Source organism: Anser brachyrhynchus (assembly GCF_964034855.1).
Source record: "Anser brachyrhynchus genome assembly, chromosome: 2".
NCBI classification, from domain to species: domain Eukaryota; kingdom Metazoa; phylum Chordata; class Aves; order Anseriformes; family Anatidae; genus Anser; species Anser brachyrhynchus.
In genome coordinates, this window is record NC_137695.1 from 65,053,381 (window position 1) to 65,071,311 (window position 17,931).

The 17,931-nt window shown below is 39.9% G+C and overlaps 1 protein-coding gene and 1 long non-coding RNA gene across 2 annotated transcripts in view; one reads left to right on the plus strand and one right to left on the minus strand.

Moving 5' to 3' along the window:
• The window catches only part of EPDR1 (ependymin related 1), a 33,583-nt gene extending 28,914 nt beyond the window's left edge, over nt 1–4,669 (plus strand). The window contains exon 3 of the mRNA XM_080578937.1: nt 2,131–4,669. Coding sequence (XP_080435063.1) covers nt 2,131–2,321 — 191 coding nt within the window. The 3' untranslated portion in view covers nt 2,322–4,669. The remainder of the gene's footprint in view (nt 1–2,130) is intronic.
• Nucleotides 4,061–16,892, minus strand: LOC308189169. Its single transcript, XR_013946068.1, has 2 exons — nt 12,875–16,892; nt 4,061–11,387 (listed from the first exon to the last, which is right to left on the minus strand). It is a non-coding gene; the product is annotated as an uncharacterized lncRNA (long non-coding RNA).
• Nucleotides 16,893–17,931: the final 1,039 nt, after the last annotated feature.

A 17,931-nucleotide genomic window follows, 5' to 3' on the forward strand; every position in this document is an offset into this window, starting at 1 on the left:
ACTAGGTCGATATATCCTCTGGTATTCTACAAGAGACAAATTATCACTCAGTCCAAGAATTTTGTTTTTCTGATCCAGTATTTTGGGAACTTTTATGGAACTTAATATCCAGATACCTTCAGTTAATGATGTGTGATTTTTATCCTGTAGTATTTTGTATTTCCAGTGCTTTTCTGTATGATCATTCTGAAAAAAATAATGTCTTAAATTTGTCTGCCCATCTACCTTTCAGACAATACTGGTTTGGATTCTAGAAATTATAATCGTTAAAATTGTGGAGATTTCAGCGGAGATACAGAATACCTGGGTAGCATTATATTTTGCCTTAATTTTTTATTCAAAATTCTGATAAATGACTTGTTGAGGAAAAGAACCCTCCATTACTGGAAAATCAAAACATTGAGATCAGGATGTTTTTGGTATATTAGGATGACCTGGAGAGGTATGTTCAAATATTGCTCAGTTTGACACCTTTTTTTTTTTTAAATACTGCACAGGCATTTCATCTCAGAACTTGTCTGTTTCCAATAATGCCATTGTGGTACACCATATGAAACAATACTGGAACGATAGAAAATATGTGTGTTTGATTGCTGCTGAGTGATAGAAAATAAGCCTCCTTGTGACTGGAAAAAATTCATACAGATGGTACTCAGAGCAACCATTTTTTAACGTCGTGACTTTCTGCTATCGAGAGATCTGAAATACATGAAAAAATTGAATGAAGTGCTGTATGATGGAAGGGGTAAAGAAAAATCACAGAAGGGGTGCATGTGATAAATTTTAAAGTGAGGTTTTAAAAGTGAAGGGTGTTCAAAGGAAACTTCCTTGATGATATTGACTGCAGAAATAGAAGTAGATAGAGGTGATAGCAAAGGACAAGGGTGGAAAAGAATGACAGAACAACTCTTGAGATAAGCATGTGGAATTAAACTGATTTTTTTTAAAAAATGGACGGACTTGCTACATCACATACATGGAGGAGATCAGCATTAAGTGCATTCTTGAAGTAATGAGTGACCCAGTAGAAATGTTTGAGGGGAATAGGAATTACAAAAGATTATAGTGATCGTGATACTGATGTTATGAGCAGATGCTGGTAAATAGAAGGAATGAGTTAAGAGACGGGTGAGAGAGGAGTTGTATTTGAAAATATTACTGTTCTTTTGAGATAAACTCTCAGTGCTTGAGACAATATGACAGAAAAAGCATCATGTTTATTTAAATTAAAGATGTGGTGAGTATTGTCAGTGTACAAATGGTGCTTAAGATTTTAGATGGCTGTGAAGGCAGGATGTCACCACAGCAGAAGACAAGCAATTCATTGTGTAGGTGGATGCAGAACCAGGCACAGGAAAGAAATGAATGTCTTAAATAGTTGTAGGAGCTCGGTATTTTAGAGTGTTGAAGACTGTGTTGAGGCCCAACAATGTGAAGCGGACCACAAGTTTTCAGTATTCACACCTTTCAACTTTTTAAGAGCAGAATGTAAGACAATTTGTCCCCATGCTACCCAAGCTGGAGGCACCAAAATTTGCCTTCTAGGAGAATAACTCACTGAGCATTACGTTGCTTTACTGGTGAAGCGAAGAAGTGCTGACATGAAAGTAGCATGAAAGATTAGAAAAGATCGGATTTGTGCAAAACAACTAAATTTGTGACTAAGCAGAAGTGACATTCCTTCAAAAGAGGTAAACCTGAAAAGTGTTGGTATCATGATTTGAAATGTGCTCAATACCAAAATGTTAAGGTTTAAGATCACTGTGGTGTCCAAATTATGCTAGCTTTGTGGCCTTTCTTGTGTTGCCATGCATCCTCTGATAGGGAATGCTGCCATGGTAAGCAGACTGCATAGAAACCTGAAGTTAATTAGCTACTATTGGCCTGTAGGATAGCAAAGGTCAACCTTTTTCACTGCAAGTGCCATTGCATTTTCCAAAATTTCTTCAGGATCTTCTGCTAAACTGTTTCTCAATTCTTCATTAAGATTTTCAGAAAGATAGGCCCCATAAAGAAATATGGGCAGTTCCAGCCTGTAGGTTTTGCTTGAGAAACGGCCACTCTAACATCATTGTGACACTTTCATTCATGTTTATCATCTAAAATAGTCAAATTTCTGCTTTGTTTCAGTGGAATCTTGGGTTGGCATTTACACAGTCAAAGACTGTTACCCAGTACAGGAAACCTATACAAAGAACTACAGCGTGACAACCTCCACTCGGTTTTTTGATCTACAGCTAGGTATTGCTGACCCATCAGTGTTTACCCCACCCAGCACCTGCCAGACAGCCCAGACAAGGAGAATGAAAGATGAATGCTGATTATGGACACTGGCTGCTCCAGGCAAACAAATATTAGCCAGGAGGATGGTTATTAATAGTCCACTGCTGACGTCTAGTCTGATTTTTCAAGCTTATTGTTGCTCTTTTGGGAATTGTAAGTTTTCACTTGAAAGAGAACATAAACATTTAACTGAATAAAATATGTAACACAAAAGATCTCTTTCATCATATTAATCTGTTCAGTGATGCACTTGAAGTACTATATAGTTACCACTAAGATAATATTTATAGATACTATTTATTTAAACTATGGCTGATTTTCCTTTTGCAAAGGTTTTATTATTTATTTTTTCAAGAAGACGAAGTATAAGCAGACTGCAATAATGGTAACATCATGAAGAAAAAGCTAGATTTTGTTGTTACTTCTGGGGGCTCGAGAGAAGGGGAAATATGTCCTGGGTAAGAACTCATCCCTGCCTGACCAAAAAATATTCCATTTTAAACAATGTACATCAAAAGTATGGAAATTCATTCCCTTGGTTTTGTTGCCTAATGTCTGAGCTGATTTTTTGCTTTCTGCTAGAGTATTTCTATTCACATAATGCTGGCTGACATGCAAAAAAAAAATCCTTTTATGTTTCTTGGGAGAAGGGCATGAAAGGAAGGGAAGAAGGGAGAGGGACAACCCTAAAAAGTAAGCCGAAGTTTTCTTGCATTTACTACACTTTTGGTGAAGTATTCCAGAAGGGTAAAATTAGACATTTTTCAATAATATTTTATTTTAGCACTCACTTTTTGAGGTAATACTAGCTTTAACCTATGCAAAAAGATTGAGAGGTACTGCACTCTAAGTGGCTTTAATGTTTTGTAAATATTTTCAAAAGTCTTTCCATACTCAAAGAGTACGGAAACACCATTGTAATTCCATACAGAAGTGGAAAAAAATGTTCTTAGTACATAATTAGGAAAGCCTAAATCAGCATTCGGATATCCGCATCCTCACAATGTTGGGAAAGACAAAGCTGTGTGACTAGTGCAAGGAGATCTAAGATGCAACTGAAGCTGAGCTGCAACTAAGCTGAAGTGTCAATCTTGCTTTCTTTTGCACCTCCTCTATAGATGAGTACCATATTTGCTGTTCAGTCAGCATTTCAAACCTTGTCATCTCCACATCCTTTTCTGGTGGGCAGAGTGAAAGTTTCTGTGAGGGAAATAAATAACCAAAAAAGCGCAAGAAGTGCACATATTTTGCTTTAAAAAATTCAAACCAAATCTGCCTGCACCTGCAGGTGATCAAAAGTATGGAATGGTGATGGATTTTGTGCATTTACCAAATGAAATTAATTATCCCATTCTATAAGTCTAGGCATGCATTTTATGCATCATTTGCAAATATGTTTAAAGCCTGGTTCCTGTCCTCTTGCACGTGCTGGGTAGTAGTTTGTTCCAGAAGTTGTCTAGCTGAAAATAGTGCAACACTGGGAGGTTTGGTGTGGTTTTGGGCAGAGCTACCAAGTTCTGTTTCTTCCTTAGTGGCTGCTGGACTCTTCCCCACAAATAGTGTGCATTTCCAGGGCACCTTTTAGTGAAGAAAAATTATCCAAGTTGACAATGATAGGAAGTCTTGCATAAATAGGATACACAGTTTACTACTGTCTTATAGTACCATAGCTGAAGAAAACTAAAGGCTTTCACCATCTCTGGAAGAGAGATGCTGGGCAGGCTTTTAGTGCTTTATAAGCTCATAGCTTTTTATACATATGCAAGTGGTACCGTGGTTATTTTCCTTTTACAGTTGTCGTCAGGCTTTTTTTTTTTAGCCTTGTGCCTAGTGAAAACATATACATTAAAATTTAGATAGTTCATTAAAAATTTTCTCTCAGAAAAGACCATTCACTGAAACGTGCTAGTGGAAAAAAAGGAGTGTGTTTCCTTGAACTTTAGATGCATTTAGTCTGTACCGGTCTTTCGTATTTTTGTGACAACCTAAAAACCAACTGCATATTGTTCTCATTAGGGCAATGATTAACATGCATTTCTTAATATCTGTTTCTTGCTGGAATCTGGAAGACATAATAAATCTGGCTTGCAAACATGAAGCTGTGGTACCATATTGTTTGGGATTACTTTGTTGTGGTAGAGCAGATAGCTGAGTAATCAGAGTGCTTGTATTACGTTTTGCTGACAGTGATATAATTTCTAGCAATAATATTAAATGTTCCTTTAAAAATGAATTAGAAGTCTGTTACACAGAAATGCTTTAAAAATGTTGCAGTGACATCCAGGGTGATTTTATATGGCTAAATATGTACCTCTAAAACAATGCTGTTGTCTTTGTCTTTATCCTCTGCAAATTCAATAAAGAGAGTTGTCAAAGAAATGACAAATTACAGATTTTTTGATTACTTCTTGTAAATTAGCCATGAACCAAATACCATGCACAAAATGCTTGAGTCTGGTTTGTTACCATTTGCTGCACTTTGTTGTCATGTACCTCAAGAAACATTTTGTCTTTATGTGACTATACCAATGATTCAGTAAAAATGAACAAAAAATGACTTTAAAGTAGGTATATACTGTGCTGTTACAGTAAGTAAAAATGGGGCTTTCCTATGTCTAGTAGTCTGGGGATATTTTTAATCACAATTATCATGGTGGAAAATTTATAATAAATTGGTATTTATATGAGATACATTATAGTAGGTAACAGCAACAGGACCTCAAAGTTGGGTAGCCTGTCAGGCAAAGCTGTTTTTGTGAGATTTCCAGTGCTTCCCGGTTTCAGCTGGGCCAGAAACAGTGCAAATATAGATCTGCCTGCCATATTTTTTTTTGTATTTCTGCTTGGAGGCTTAGCTGAAAGCAGGATGTGTAGAAATACAACATTGTTTTATTTAAAGTTAACCAAATATCCCTGAACCTCAAAACAGGTTTAGTTTGAGTTTCGGGAGGAGATCTGGGCATTTGGTTCAGTTCCTATTTTAACAATTTGCTTAACACAAGTATGAGGGCCAGATTTTGCTGCCTCAAGCCATGCTGCACACTGTGAAAGTACTGCCATTTACCAGGTCATGCCAACAGGCTCTTTCATGAAGCTTGTAGGAAAAAAATACAACAATCCAGTCTCAAAGTAAGCCATAACAAAATGTGAACAAGGCACTCTGAAACACATTGAGATGACCAACAGTGTGAGCAGCCTTGGCTTAGGAGCAGTTAACAGTGTCCCAAAATCCAGACGGATGAGAGGCCTCAGAAGGGCTCTTGCATCACATTTGTCACAAGCTGGTGCCTGAGGTTAGCTGCAGTGCTTTCCCACATGGCAGAAAAACATGTAATGGAATCTTCAGCTGATACTTAACTGTGGGAAATAAAGATTTTAAAAAACATCACCCAGATGCCACTCAAAAAGTTAGAGGCCCCTGAGCGTATAAAGATATTGAAGTCTCTGTTAGTTATCCCTCCAGGAGACTGCATGTACAGCATGGGCTTGGTCACATACAGATTTAATCTTCACATCTGAACTTAGGCACATGAACAGATTAACTGAGTTTTGAAGGCTTCTAAAATACGTCTGAACATTTACTTCCTTTAAGGGGAAGGGGGAAGGGTTGCAATCCAGGAAGCAGTCCCTGTGAACCACTAGAAAGGCCATCTAGGCCCACCTCTAACTGCTGACGTCTGTACTTAATCCTTTCTCCTAAAATAAACATAAACTTCTGGCATTTATTGATCCAGTCTCTTCTGACAGTCTTAGTGACCCATGGTTTCTTTTGAAAGCCATCATCCCCATGAAAACAGCAACAAATGTAGGATAAGAGGTTGCTATGAAACTGCTGGGGTACATTTCCAAACTTGATTAGTATACACTGATTTAACATGCGCCAGGGCAAAGATTCATGCAGTTCATTGTGGCCCTTTCATCAGAAAGCCTGAAGCTGTGTGCTGAATGAAATAATGCACATAGTTACAGTACAGTATTTCATTTGAGGTGAGGACAAAAGGCCCAGCAGAGCGCATTTTTCAGGCATGAGGGAGTGGCAGCTGGCCTGCCTGCTGAGCTGCAGGAATATATATCCCTCTCCAAAAGGAGCCTTTGAGCACCTCAGAGGACAACACAGTTACTCTTCCTATAACCCCCTACCCATGGGAATCAGATTCAGGCTCAGCATCTTCCTGCTTTGCCAAGTGGGACAAAAAACACAGTTTTGGTCCTGTTTTTGTCTTCCTGACTGCTCCTGTAGGCCCACACCATTGCCTTACACAGCAGGGCCCACACAGGCCTGTGGACATTGCTACCGCAACGCCAATGTCAGGGAGGGTCCCCAGCGCCTTCCTTTCCACATGTGACAAAATCACGTGTGTGTTAGACGTGTTTGAATGTGTACACTCCTGTGTGCTCGCTGAGTATATTGGGTTGCTGCTCAGGAGCTCAGCTCACAGCCATCACTTTTAACTGGGCTCAGCACGGGTTTCAGTGAAGCTGGGCCAAGGGGAAGGAGAGGAAGATTTGCTAGCATTGTTCTGTACCCTGCAGGGCTTTTTCACAAGCTTGCCCAGCTCTGATAAACAGCTCTGATGTTCCTGAAACAGCAATAGCTGAGTTGCTGGCATTGGTGTCACACCAAAGCGAAGGTCGAGTTTCACCCCCTGCACTAAAATTATCCTGCAGGCCGGGCCAGGGATTCGGTATCATTTTCACTGGAGCACACACTCCCATGGCCCCCGTCTCTCACTGGACAGTGCTCCTTAGCCAGTCCCCCAGTGTTCCCTCTCTGTCCCCACATTCCCCAGGAGAAGCAGGGGCCTCAGGGCACAGGGCCTTCTCCACTTCCCTCTGTGTGTGCAAATGTGTGCAGGCATCCCTGCCCCACTTCTGTGTTTCAACATTCATTTTTGATGTGGTTGCTTCAGATGGTTGTTTTCTTCTTCATCTGAGAACTGCTTCTGTTAATTTGATGGGGCAATTTGACACAGGGATGCCTAGCTTGCATTTTTTTACCAGTCTCCTGGTGCCAGCTAGCGGCCCTTCCTTATTGCTGTTATATCTCCTACTTAGCGCTTGTCAGTCGAGGCTGCTGTAGCAATAGATATCCTTGGTGCTGTTAGCATCTTACACTAGTAAGAACACATGGTGAAAATACTGGAAATCATGACGGGTGACAGCAGAGGGCCTGTCAGTGGTAGCCCAAGTGACTACCAAGTACCATGATACTGTTGAACATCTAGGGATGGGGCTCTGGAGGAGTATTTATCCCAATAAATACCCCACACCTCTCCAAAGCAGATATGGGAGCTTTGCTGGGCATTGCATTAATTTATGAAAGCTTGTGCTACATGAACAGAAGCCTATACGTATGACTGTGGCTCCCTCTTGAGCAGTTGTTCCAATAGAGGGACAGAAAAACAGATGCTTTCTCCCAATGCATTTCTACAGAAATGATGTAAAACTCAGTTATAGACAGAAAATGTAGACTTCTGAGTTAGAGAAATAGTGTGCAAAAAGTTCCAAAGACTTGTAGTGAAACAAAAACTGTACCTATAAAGGAGTCTATGTCTTTGAGCCTTAGAACTTATACTTTTCAAACAGAAAGTGGAGAATTCTGAGGAAAGTAGGTGCTTTCAAAGCTGTTTTGTTGGATGACAGCTAAAAATATATTTTTCCACCCAGTTAAGGTGTTTGATGGAAAACTGCCTTAATTTTGAACAGAACAGACTAGAAATAATCAGTAATTTATTGGAAGATCTCAAAGCAAAGCCCACATGGCTACAAAAACCAGAAAATATGATGGTATTGTGCCTGCCACAGGACCCTCATGAGGCTCTACATGTAGCCCATGTTTTGCTTTCTGCCCACAAATGCTGTTTAGCTTTGCACTTGCAATAGATGAGGGAATTTTTAAATGAAATGAATTGCTAATTTTGGAATATAATTTAGTTTTGTGTTGTTATTACACCTTGGTAGCTGCAGGCCGCCAGATGCCATTGACAAAGGAGATCAGTGACAATGTTGTATTCCTAACTGGTAAAATGATTTTACTCAGCTGAAACTCCATCTCACTGAATAAAATGTATGTTTATTTGCTGATAAATTCTATGGTTTACAAGTGGATCTTCTCAGGTGAGCAAATCATGAGTTTGCATCATCAACATTTGATGCTAAGAATACTTTCTCAAATCATTAACATAAGAAATAAATCTTGTCAGAAGAACTGAACTCTGAATAAATAGTCTCAACTAACATTCTGCTTTGAAAGATGCTGCTTTTGTTGTGGACTGGAAGATGGGCTCTTGCCTAATGTATGCTACTTTTTCCAACCATACCAGCTGAGCTAATGAAAGATATTGCTTCTTCCTACAAACCTTGTCTTATCAAAGTGATAGGGTTTGTTTACTTGTGTGTACACTCAGTATTCTGCAAATTACCAAGAAAGATGTTTTACGGTGTCCTGGATATTTTTGGTCAAATATGTTTGCTTGAACACAGAACAGGCTATGAGCAACAGTCAGCATCCCTTACCATGGGACAAATTTTACCAAAAACAATGACATTTTCTCTGTTTTCTGCCAGCAGAGGCATCCTAGACTGGAAATCCCACTTAGGGTTCTATAAGGATCATCTCCTATGTAGGTGAGAATGGAGAAAAGCAGCAATGAAAGAGAAAGATGAAAAAAGAAGTGAAAATAGGCAAAACTAAAGTATTCTGACAAACTAGTAACCCAGAAACCAGTCAACCCCTCCTTAAATAAAGGGGGGGTGTGGAGAAGACATCAACCTGTCTTTGCCTATCCTTCTTAGTCTGTATATGGGCTTGTAGAAACAACATAGGGGACGAATTCTAAGTGGAAAGGTTCCTAAACATCAGCATCAGGCAATGAAAATCCAAAGTCGCAACCACCCTGAGAGTATCCATGAGGTTTGCTCACATAGATACTGTTCACTCAGTGCCTAATGCCTCTGTGGGGATTAGTGCAAGGTTTTTGGGTGCCCCACAGAAGGAAGGATGCTTTGGGTGGCCTTTACACCAATGAGAATTTGACCTTTCAGGCTTACTTCAAGGAAGTACCAAACATTTCCACCTCCCATTGAAGTGGATAGAATGAGCGTGAAATCATATCTAGTCAGTGGAAATTAACAGTCATCCTGTATGACCCTGTTCTTTTCTTTCCAAGAAAAGTTTTCTTAACTGAGCTGCTGAATTTGGACATTAAAAGCGCCTAACTCCCTTCCATTTAATTTCCACCTTGTGCTAGTTCATGCTGCCAAAATGATATTGCCCTTAGGATTATTTTTTCCAGCAGTTTCACTCTTACAGACGTGGATTAAAAGGAAAGATGGTCCCTATGGGAAACATTATGAGAAATAATCAGAGGGAGAAGTCCAGAATGGAACAAGGCAGGACAAGTTCCCATGCACCTGCTGCCTTTTCCATCATAGGAGACACTGGAGCTTCAATTGCAAAACAAGCAATCACAAAAACTAAGCCACAGAAAGCAAAGCACTGCTACACTTCAAAGATTGGTGCTAACATTGTGTATATTATAGCAGTGCTCTCATGATGTCAAATGTGTTGCTCACTAACGAAATAGCCCTCTCTGGAGGATCTTTTTTAAGAGCAGAAGGAAATGTTGGATAATGCCTCCACAGCAAGTTGTGTCCCGGCCAGCCAAAAGCACCATACAAGAATGGCCAAACACAATATATTTTTAAAGCTTTCTTCTTTATTTCTACAACAGCTGCTTGAAACGTGGCTGTCAAAGGGCTTTAGAGGAGGAAGACATGTGGCGTCTGTTTGGTCAGGTGTTTCAAGCACTACAATGAACTTTGGGCCACCTGAACCCAGGGGTGTTTGCAGAAGTGTTGCACTCAAGTGCTGTAAACAGCACTCATTTCGTACTGAAAACCATCACACTGAAGTACCCTGTTGAGCAATAGGATTTCATAGGAAAACATTGGGATGAGATATAAAACCAAGATCTGGCAATTGATGGCTATAAAAAAAAAAAAAAAAGAAAAGAAAAAAAAAAGAAAAGAAAAAGAAAAAAAAGCCAAGGGATTGTTAAAGAAAGAAGAAAGCCAAATAACACCTGCACTTCCAATATATTTTCCATCTACATTGGCTAAAAGATGTGACCTTTCTTTTTGATGTGGCAGTCCATGCAATTATCTAGGAATTTGTTACTTCCAGTCTGGATTGTTGTGATATACAGCACAGTACAAGAATGCAATTAGTACAGTTATAGCTAATTATTTCAGGATGTGCTGTTTCAGCATTCATTTGCTTTCTGGGGCCCTTCACATAGAGGAAAGCATGGTCTTAAAGAGCACTGACTTTATTTTCAAACAGAACTCAAACCGCAGGTTTAATTCCATATATTTTAAAATCCTTACTACTTAAAGACTGTCTTTTTCCTATAAGCCCTCTGGACAGAGGGCACTCATGGTAAGGGGGTAGGGAAAGTGATCTTTAGCCTCATGCTTCCTGCTGATCTATCAGATCTATGTTTAAACACATTCTTCACACTGACCTCACATCAAAATCCTGAGATGGAAATAGTCTGGCAGCTTTCTGCACTAATTGCACCAGTTTTGCAAACTGAGTAATTACCAAGTGCATACTAGAAGATTGCTTTTCATAGTCTCTTTTATTGTTATTTTTATTAATAATAACAACAATAACAAAAGTTCCTTTGTATCTGCATAACCTCATAGAGGTTAAAGAGAGGCAGTTGCTTTTGGAGTCAGATGGTCACCTGCACAGCCAGTTCATTAGAATAACAACCTTCCTCTTCTCTAAATACCTGCAGAATTCATAAAAAATAAAAAATAAAAAAAAAAGAAAGCAACTTTTATTCATGCTCCTGGAGAGTAAACTTCAATTCTAACAAGTATATCAGATGGTGACTATAAGCCAGGAATATGATATAGGCAAATGTATTCTTATATATCAGGCAAGATATTTCTGTAGCAAGGGCAAGCATTGTGCAAAGCACTGGTGATAACTCACGTGTAGCACTTTGGGTTTTCTCACTACTCTAGTTCAAGAAAGATAAATTCAGTCCAGGATGAATACAAAGGCTAAGCAGTTGAGTTGGGGCACGGACGGCCTATAGAGGAAGGAAAGAAGACTATGAGCAAGACAAAGACTGAGAGGGCCACAGTCAGTTTTCATAAAGATCTCAGGAATTAAGACCAAAAGAGGAAAAAAGATATTTAAGTGCAAGGAAAAATAAGGTAAAGAACATGAAACAATTCACTGCTTCTTTCCTAGATACAGACCTCATCATAAACAGTGTAGGAGCAAATGTCGTTGGTACGTTGGTGAAGGATGGTGAGAAAATTATGCAAGCTCTCTATGTCTCTGCAAAAAGTTATGTAGAGGAAACAAAACCCTTTCTTTAACCTTGGGCATCACCACAACCAAATAAATGTATGTGGTATAAATACCATTATTTACATAGTCTGAATGTACATATGAATTTTTTCAAAAATGTACAAAATGACAAGAATAGTACCTTGCTTCCTGTTTCAGTACTAAAAATACTAAATCCTAAAGGAGTAAGAGATTTGCCAGGGTTTTATATAAGATCTGAACGTCTTCCCACAAAATGAGGTAGACAAATAGCTCTCAAAAAGGTTAAAGGCACAAATGAGCTATGAAAGTTTTACCACATGGCCGAAGCACATTTTGTATCCCATATAAACACAGCCAATTGGTGTGTTTAATAGAGGAGCTGCGCAGCTTGGTTTCAGTTGGAAAAGGTGATGTCGCGGTGATAGTAGCAATGGGCTATTTTTACAGTTTGGAAGAGCCGTAGTTTACCTCACTGAGCTTTGGGCATGGATCCAGACGTTCTAGGTTTGAAAATTACCAACCTTTCAACCACACTGGTGTAACCTCCATTCACTTGTTTTTAAAACCCTGTATTATTTCCATTGCAGTCTATTGGCACCATCCATTCCAACCTATGGCTCTGGTTATACTTTCGCTTTCTTCCAGGCTGTGGCAGCCGAAATAATTCCCACCTCCGGAAAAGGATTTGTTTTCAGCCAGATCATGTCCCTGGTTCTCCTCACTGCATGGCCTCATGAATGTTAGCTCTGTCACAGAGAAGGGCAGGCTAGTGGGGCAGTCTGTTGGCTGCAGCATTGGTTTCTGCCATGGCCTGAGAGAAGAGCAGCAGCAATTGGTTTGTATTTGGGAGCCGGCATTAGCTTTCCTCCAAGGCAGAATTACAGAGGACACATTTATGGCTAGTGAAACAAGTCAACTGGTGCAATCCATGTAGGAATTAACAACCAAGTTATGTCCAATATTTATTTGTTAGTCTTTCCATGCCATAAAACATCTGAAATACACTGCTGCTAAACTACTCTTTCAAAAAAAGATCATGAAAGAAAGGGATTAAACCTCTTCTCCAGTAGTAATTAAGGCTTGAGTCTTTATTTAATCCACATTTCTCTGGCTGGAGCAGGGACATCCAGGCTCATTCCTAGTATGAATCCCCAGCAGTCAGTAGCCTTCCAGCAGTAGCAAACATATTGCAAGTACTGGAAAACTATTCAGGTTTCATTTAGAATTAAATCTTCTTACCTAAGATGAAAAAGATGAAACGATGGCTTTCACCTGCTCAAATCTGAGTTTCTTGACATTAAACTTGCTTTTATCCATGCTTAATGGCTTTCTTCCCCAGCTTGGCTCCTTTAAGGTGCTTCACCATGGGACTACGCATGCATGAGAGTGGTTTTCATGCAGAACTGGCCAAACAACACAACAGAGAATTTATTTTTTTCAGGCAAGAAATATGATTGTCATTGATTTGTGTAACACTTTTGAAAATACAGCACAGTAGCACACAGCTCTTCTGCATACAATCAGTACTACTCCTCATTTTTCAAATTCTTACTCTTTGGGAGACAGTGATCACTTGGATTACATTCATGCTGCCATAGACCTTGAGTTTTCACATCCTAAGTGACACATGGCATTGGTCAAGTCCTTTCTTCTCAAAGGCTAAAAGAAAAAACAATTTACAAACACGAGAGAAAATAGTTATAAACCATGTGTAGGAATTTTTTCTTTAATGCCAAAATAAAAACACTTGTGAAAAACCTTCACTACCCCCCCCAAAAAAAAGCAAAAATCACATTCGTAATACTTTTAAGTTTGTTGTAGAGAGAGCCTTCTTTGTTCATTGGTCAGTTATCCGTTTTCCTGTTTCTGGCAAAAGTTAATATTTTATAGGTGTGGCTTTTTTTTTTTCCAATATCAGTTATATATTTTCAGAATTACTGTATTGCTTGTGGGGTGACCCACTGCCTGTCTCTGATTTGAAGGAGGCTGGGTTCAGCTGACATCCCTTCTTTCAGCTCCAGGCAGTCCCATTGTTTGGGTTATTCTACATGGCGGGTTTCAGTAAGGAGCTGTGTTCAAAATAAAGTACATCCTATGAAGGAATGATGTTTACAGACCAGAATGTTCATTCTCTGCAGTGCTTGGGTGAAGGACATTCACAAGGAAGATAAAAACCCCATAACTCAAGATACTGGAAGAAACTCTGTGGGAAAACTTGCCTGGAGAGGTGGAGTTCAGAGCTATCATTCTGGATATTAGCTGTGCTGTTAATTCCTCATCACAAGAGATGAATGAATGAGACAGAAATGGGTACTCCTTGTGCTGTCTCTGTAGCATATGGCTCTCCACAAGACATAGAGGATTTGCGACTTTCTGTAGCTCTGTGACTTTACTTTGCCAGACTTCAAGTGATAGTTTTTTCAAGCTGAAATGAGGATTGCATCAGCCTGCTCCTGGCAACACATGCATATTGAGTTGATTCCCATGAATGTCTGCTCTGTGTGTTGTTGTGTGTGTTAAACTGTATTGCAGCTGTTACAGCAACCATCTGAGTAGGCAGCTAGTATTTTAATACTAGCAAATGAGCACTTATAAAGTACTTGTGAAGTTAACAGGTTGTGTCACCTCCTTTCAACCACTCAAAAATGGGAGCAATAAACTTAAGATGCAAGATACCTGTTAAAGAGCAATGCTCATATTCCCATCCACAGTAAATAGAAATGTAGAGCTGCTAGGGTTGTTCAGGGAGGGTTGGAAGAACTTTTCTGGGTACTTTTTTGGCTGTGGCTTGCTCTGAATAGCTCAGAAGATGGAATTCAGAAACAGATTCAGAAAAATAAAGTCCTGTTACCACTTGAAACCTTTCTGATATGTGGCCTTGAAAGTGATTCTGGAGCTGAAAAACAGTTGGTATTTCAGGCAAAAGACAGTTTCATCATTATTTGACTTATGAGAGCAAGAAAAGACTTATAAATAAATACATCTGTATAAAAACACATGGTTCCATCACCAGTTTGCTAGAGTAGCATACATGGCTAACTTTCTCTGGGACGCAAAAAGGAAGTTTGAGAATGCCTTCAAGAATACAGCTCTTTTTCATGAGTTGTAAGGGTAATATACTTCTAATATAGCCTTCTGTGGATAGCACTGGAACTACCACATTATCCAATTTCTCTAGAAAGCTTAAACATTATATGAGTTTATGCAAGTATGGAGCCATGGACAATTTAGTTCGACTTTCAAATCTTCCTCATACCAGACAGATCTTGGAAAACGAATGCAAGGGGTCTGTTCTTGTATTTCATTGAGTAACAGCATAAAGTTAGTCTTGCCCATTGAGTAGCATCAGGTAACAGAAGTAAAGTAGTCAGCATTAGCTCAGACATTCATCCACATGTTTTCCTGGCAAGTATGACATCCCAGCAGACAATTTAAGACTGAAAATAAAACATTCAGTAGCAGGAGCCTCCAGGGCTTTGTAATCTTCAGATGAACACAAAGGAGCTTGATGAAGAAGAATATCAAATATCTTTGGTTCCAGGTCCAATATGGCAATGATCTGGGCTCCCTAATTGTTCAGTATTCATTGCAGGTTTTGATTTTCCCTTGTAAAATTTCTTTCTGGAAGACTGAAAAACTCTAAGAAGAAAAGCCAGTGTCCTAAATTTATGCAGTTCTAAGAAGAGCACAGGCTTGTTGGCTCTGCAGCTCTCAGTATTTTATTTCAAGTTATCTGTGGTAGCTGCAGAGCTCAGCTGCCACCTGTTGAAGTTTCAGCTTATCTTTTCCTGTCAAAAGTCCTTCCTTCTATACCCCTCTCATGGCTGGCCTCTGCTTCAAGCTCTTTCATACCACTTTGTTTTTCCTATTACTCCATCCCACTGCTTCCATTTTCTGAATGATGGAAAGGGAATGAGGCATTTTGCTACCTTACTTATTGTAACCCTCTGGCTTACTGTAACCCTCTCATTTCATGGTACTGAAATGGTCAATCCCTTTTCAGAGGACAGTTGAGAACACCTCAACCCACAACCTTAGCAACATATTATATGTGTATATGCATATATATATAAATAGATGAATGTTATACCTATATGTACATTACACGTTAGGATAGCATATATCCATATAGCCAAGTATAAAAGCACTAATCATTTTTACTGTGGTTATTTACATAAGAACTGTTGTTAAGAAACCGACTCATCTCACACACATTGGTTATAACACTGTGTTTGAAAGTGCACCACTGCTATTGTCATTTCATTGAGTTTCTCCAATCTTATTCCTATATTTTTCTTTTAATGCAAAACTGTGTTTTGGTCTAACAGCTAAAAAAAGGTTGACATCTGCTCATGAAACTCATTTCTATTTTCACGTTCCTTTGTAGTGAATCCTGGCAAGGATATCAGCAAATGTGATGCTTTGTATCACTGTATACACCCTTAAAATACATTTATTACAGAAAGCTTTTCATTTGAACTCCCGCTGCCCTGGTAGGGGTCTTCCTAAGTTAAACACGGCATCTCCAGAAGAGAAGTCTTTGCAGATGGTGTGAGCTCATTCTCATTCTGTGTTTAACTTTGGTATTGTTTCCACTGGATCTAAAGATGGACTAAAGTTAAAAAGCAAGTGGAAGGCTAAATCACCAGGGAGATGGAAAAGAGTGTTTTCATGAGATCTATAAATCTTCTTTAGACGTTCTAAAATTACAGATAGCTGCCTTGGCTGGGTTTGGTGCTAGCAGTCAAGAAACTAAGCACTAATTTTACATTTTTAAACTGTCTTAAAATGAGTTTATTTTCCAGTTGGAATGTGGATGACTCACAGCAATCAGGAGGCCCAAAAGATGATGCGCCAGGTCTTCGCATGGCGCAAACCAGCGTCAATCCATGGCGTCCAGGGGAACTGTGCTGGCTGGCACCGAGCAAGCAGATGACTCTTATCTACCATTTGGTCTTTGTGAAATCCAGGCAGACAGCTCTTCTGGGCTACAGATGCAAGGGAGCTCTGCAGGCCAAATTAGCTCCCGGTTATGCAGCCTGCAGAATTTTATCTCAGTTTTCACTGACCTAAAGAGTGGCGTGTTGGTCAACTCCCTGAGACAAAATGTTAATCCCCTAAACTTTGCTGTTCTGTCCAGGCAACCACCCTGGGGGACACGGGACATGACACCAGTAAAGTTTCCTCATGACGTTGAGCACTGACATTGTCCCCTCTCCAGCATGATGAAAGCAGGACGTTTTTGCACAAGCAGTGGGTGAGCGCACCCCTAAATTTACTGTCATTTCCTTGTCACCCTGCAAGGCACAGCGGACGCCAGAGCTGCCCAGTTGCATAAACACACGCCATCAAAGACCTGGAAGCCGCACACTGGCGCAGCACAGAGGCAGCACTGCTGTTCTTGTAATTAATGAACTCTTGGCAGGAGGCTGCCAGGAGCTCAGCATCCCCTAACAAACCCATGTAGGACCACTCAGGGGTGCCACTCACTGTTATTAAAGCCACAGATCTAGTGAAAAAGAAAGGGGAAGCAAACAGCTGCTTTTTGCCATGCCATGCGTCTTACAAGGTTAAGGCTCAGAAGCCATGCAAGCTGGCCCTCTGCACAAATCTGATTTTCTTTGTTGCTCAGACCCTACAGATCTAACCTCTGTGCATCTGGAGCTCCCCAGAAAGTAGCCCCAAGCTGATAAAACAGAATAATCAATTCTTGGCTTTCCGAAGTGTAGTGCATGTACTGGCATGTGTGCAAATCCAAGTGATCTCTGCTTCTTGAAGCAGCTTGTAGGATCCTTTGTTAATAATCTGAACAACCTCTTCCACTCAGGTGAAATGTCTGGAGAGAATCAAGATTACAGCCACAAGGATGTTTTTAAAGATACTGGGGGAAGACCTGAACCAGAACAGCAAAACTGAGAAAAGCCACAGAAAAGCCTGTGCTGACATGAGAATGTCATGAAAAAGAGCTGTGCACCCATTCAGTGTAAATGAACACACAAAAAAAGAGCCCAAATCCTAACCAGAGAACTGGGAATGGGCACCTCTAATTCAAGGCCAAAGGAACTAACCTGAGACCTTTATGGTAGCTCTGGAGCAAGTGTTACCTCCCTGGGCAAGTATCACCATTTGTTGGTTTGTTGGTTTTTTTGTTTGGTTGGTTGGTTTGGTTTGATTTTTGGTTTTGTGGCGCCTGGCATGACACATCTCAGTCTGAACTGGATATCTAAAACATGGCATATTTGATTGCATGGGGCAAGCAGGAAAATATCCTGCTGTGACGTCTTGCCTTTGTGAAA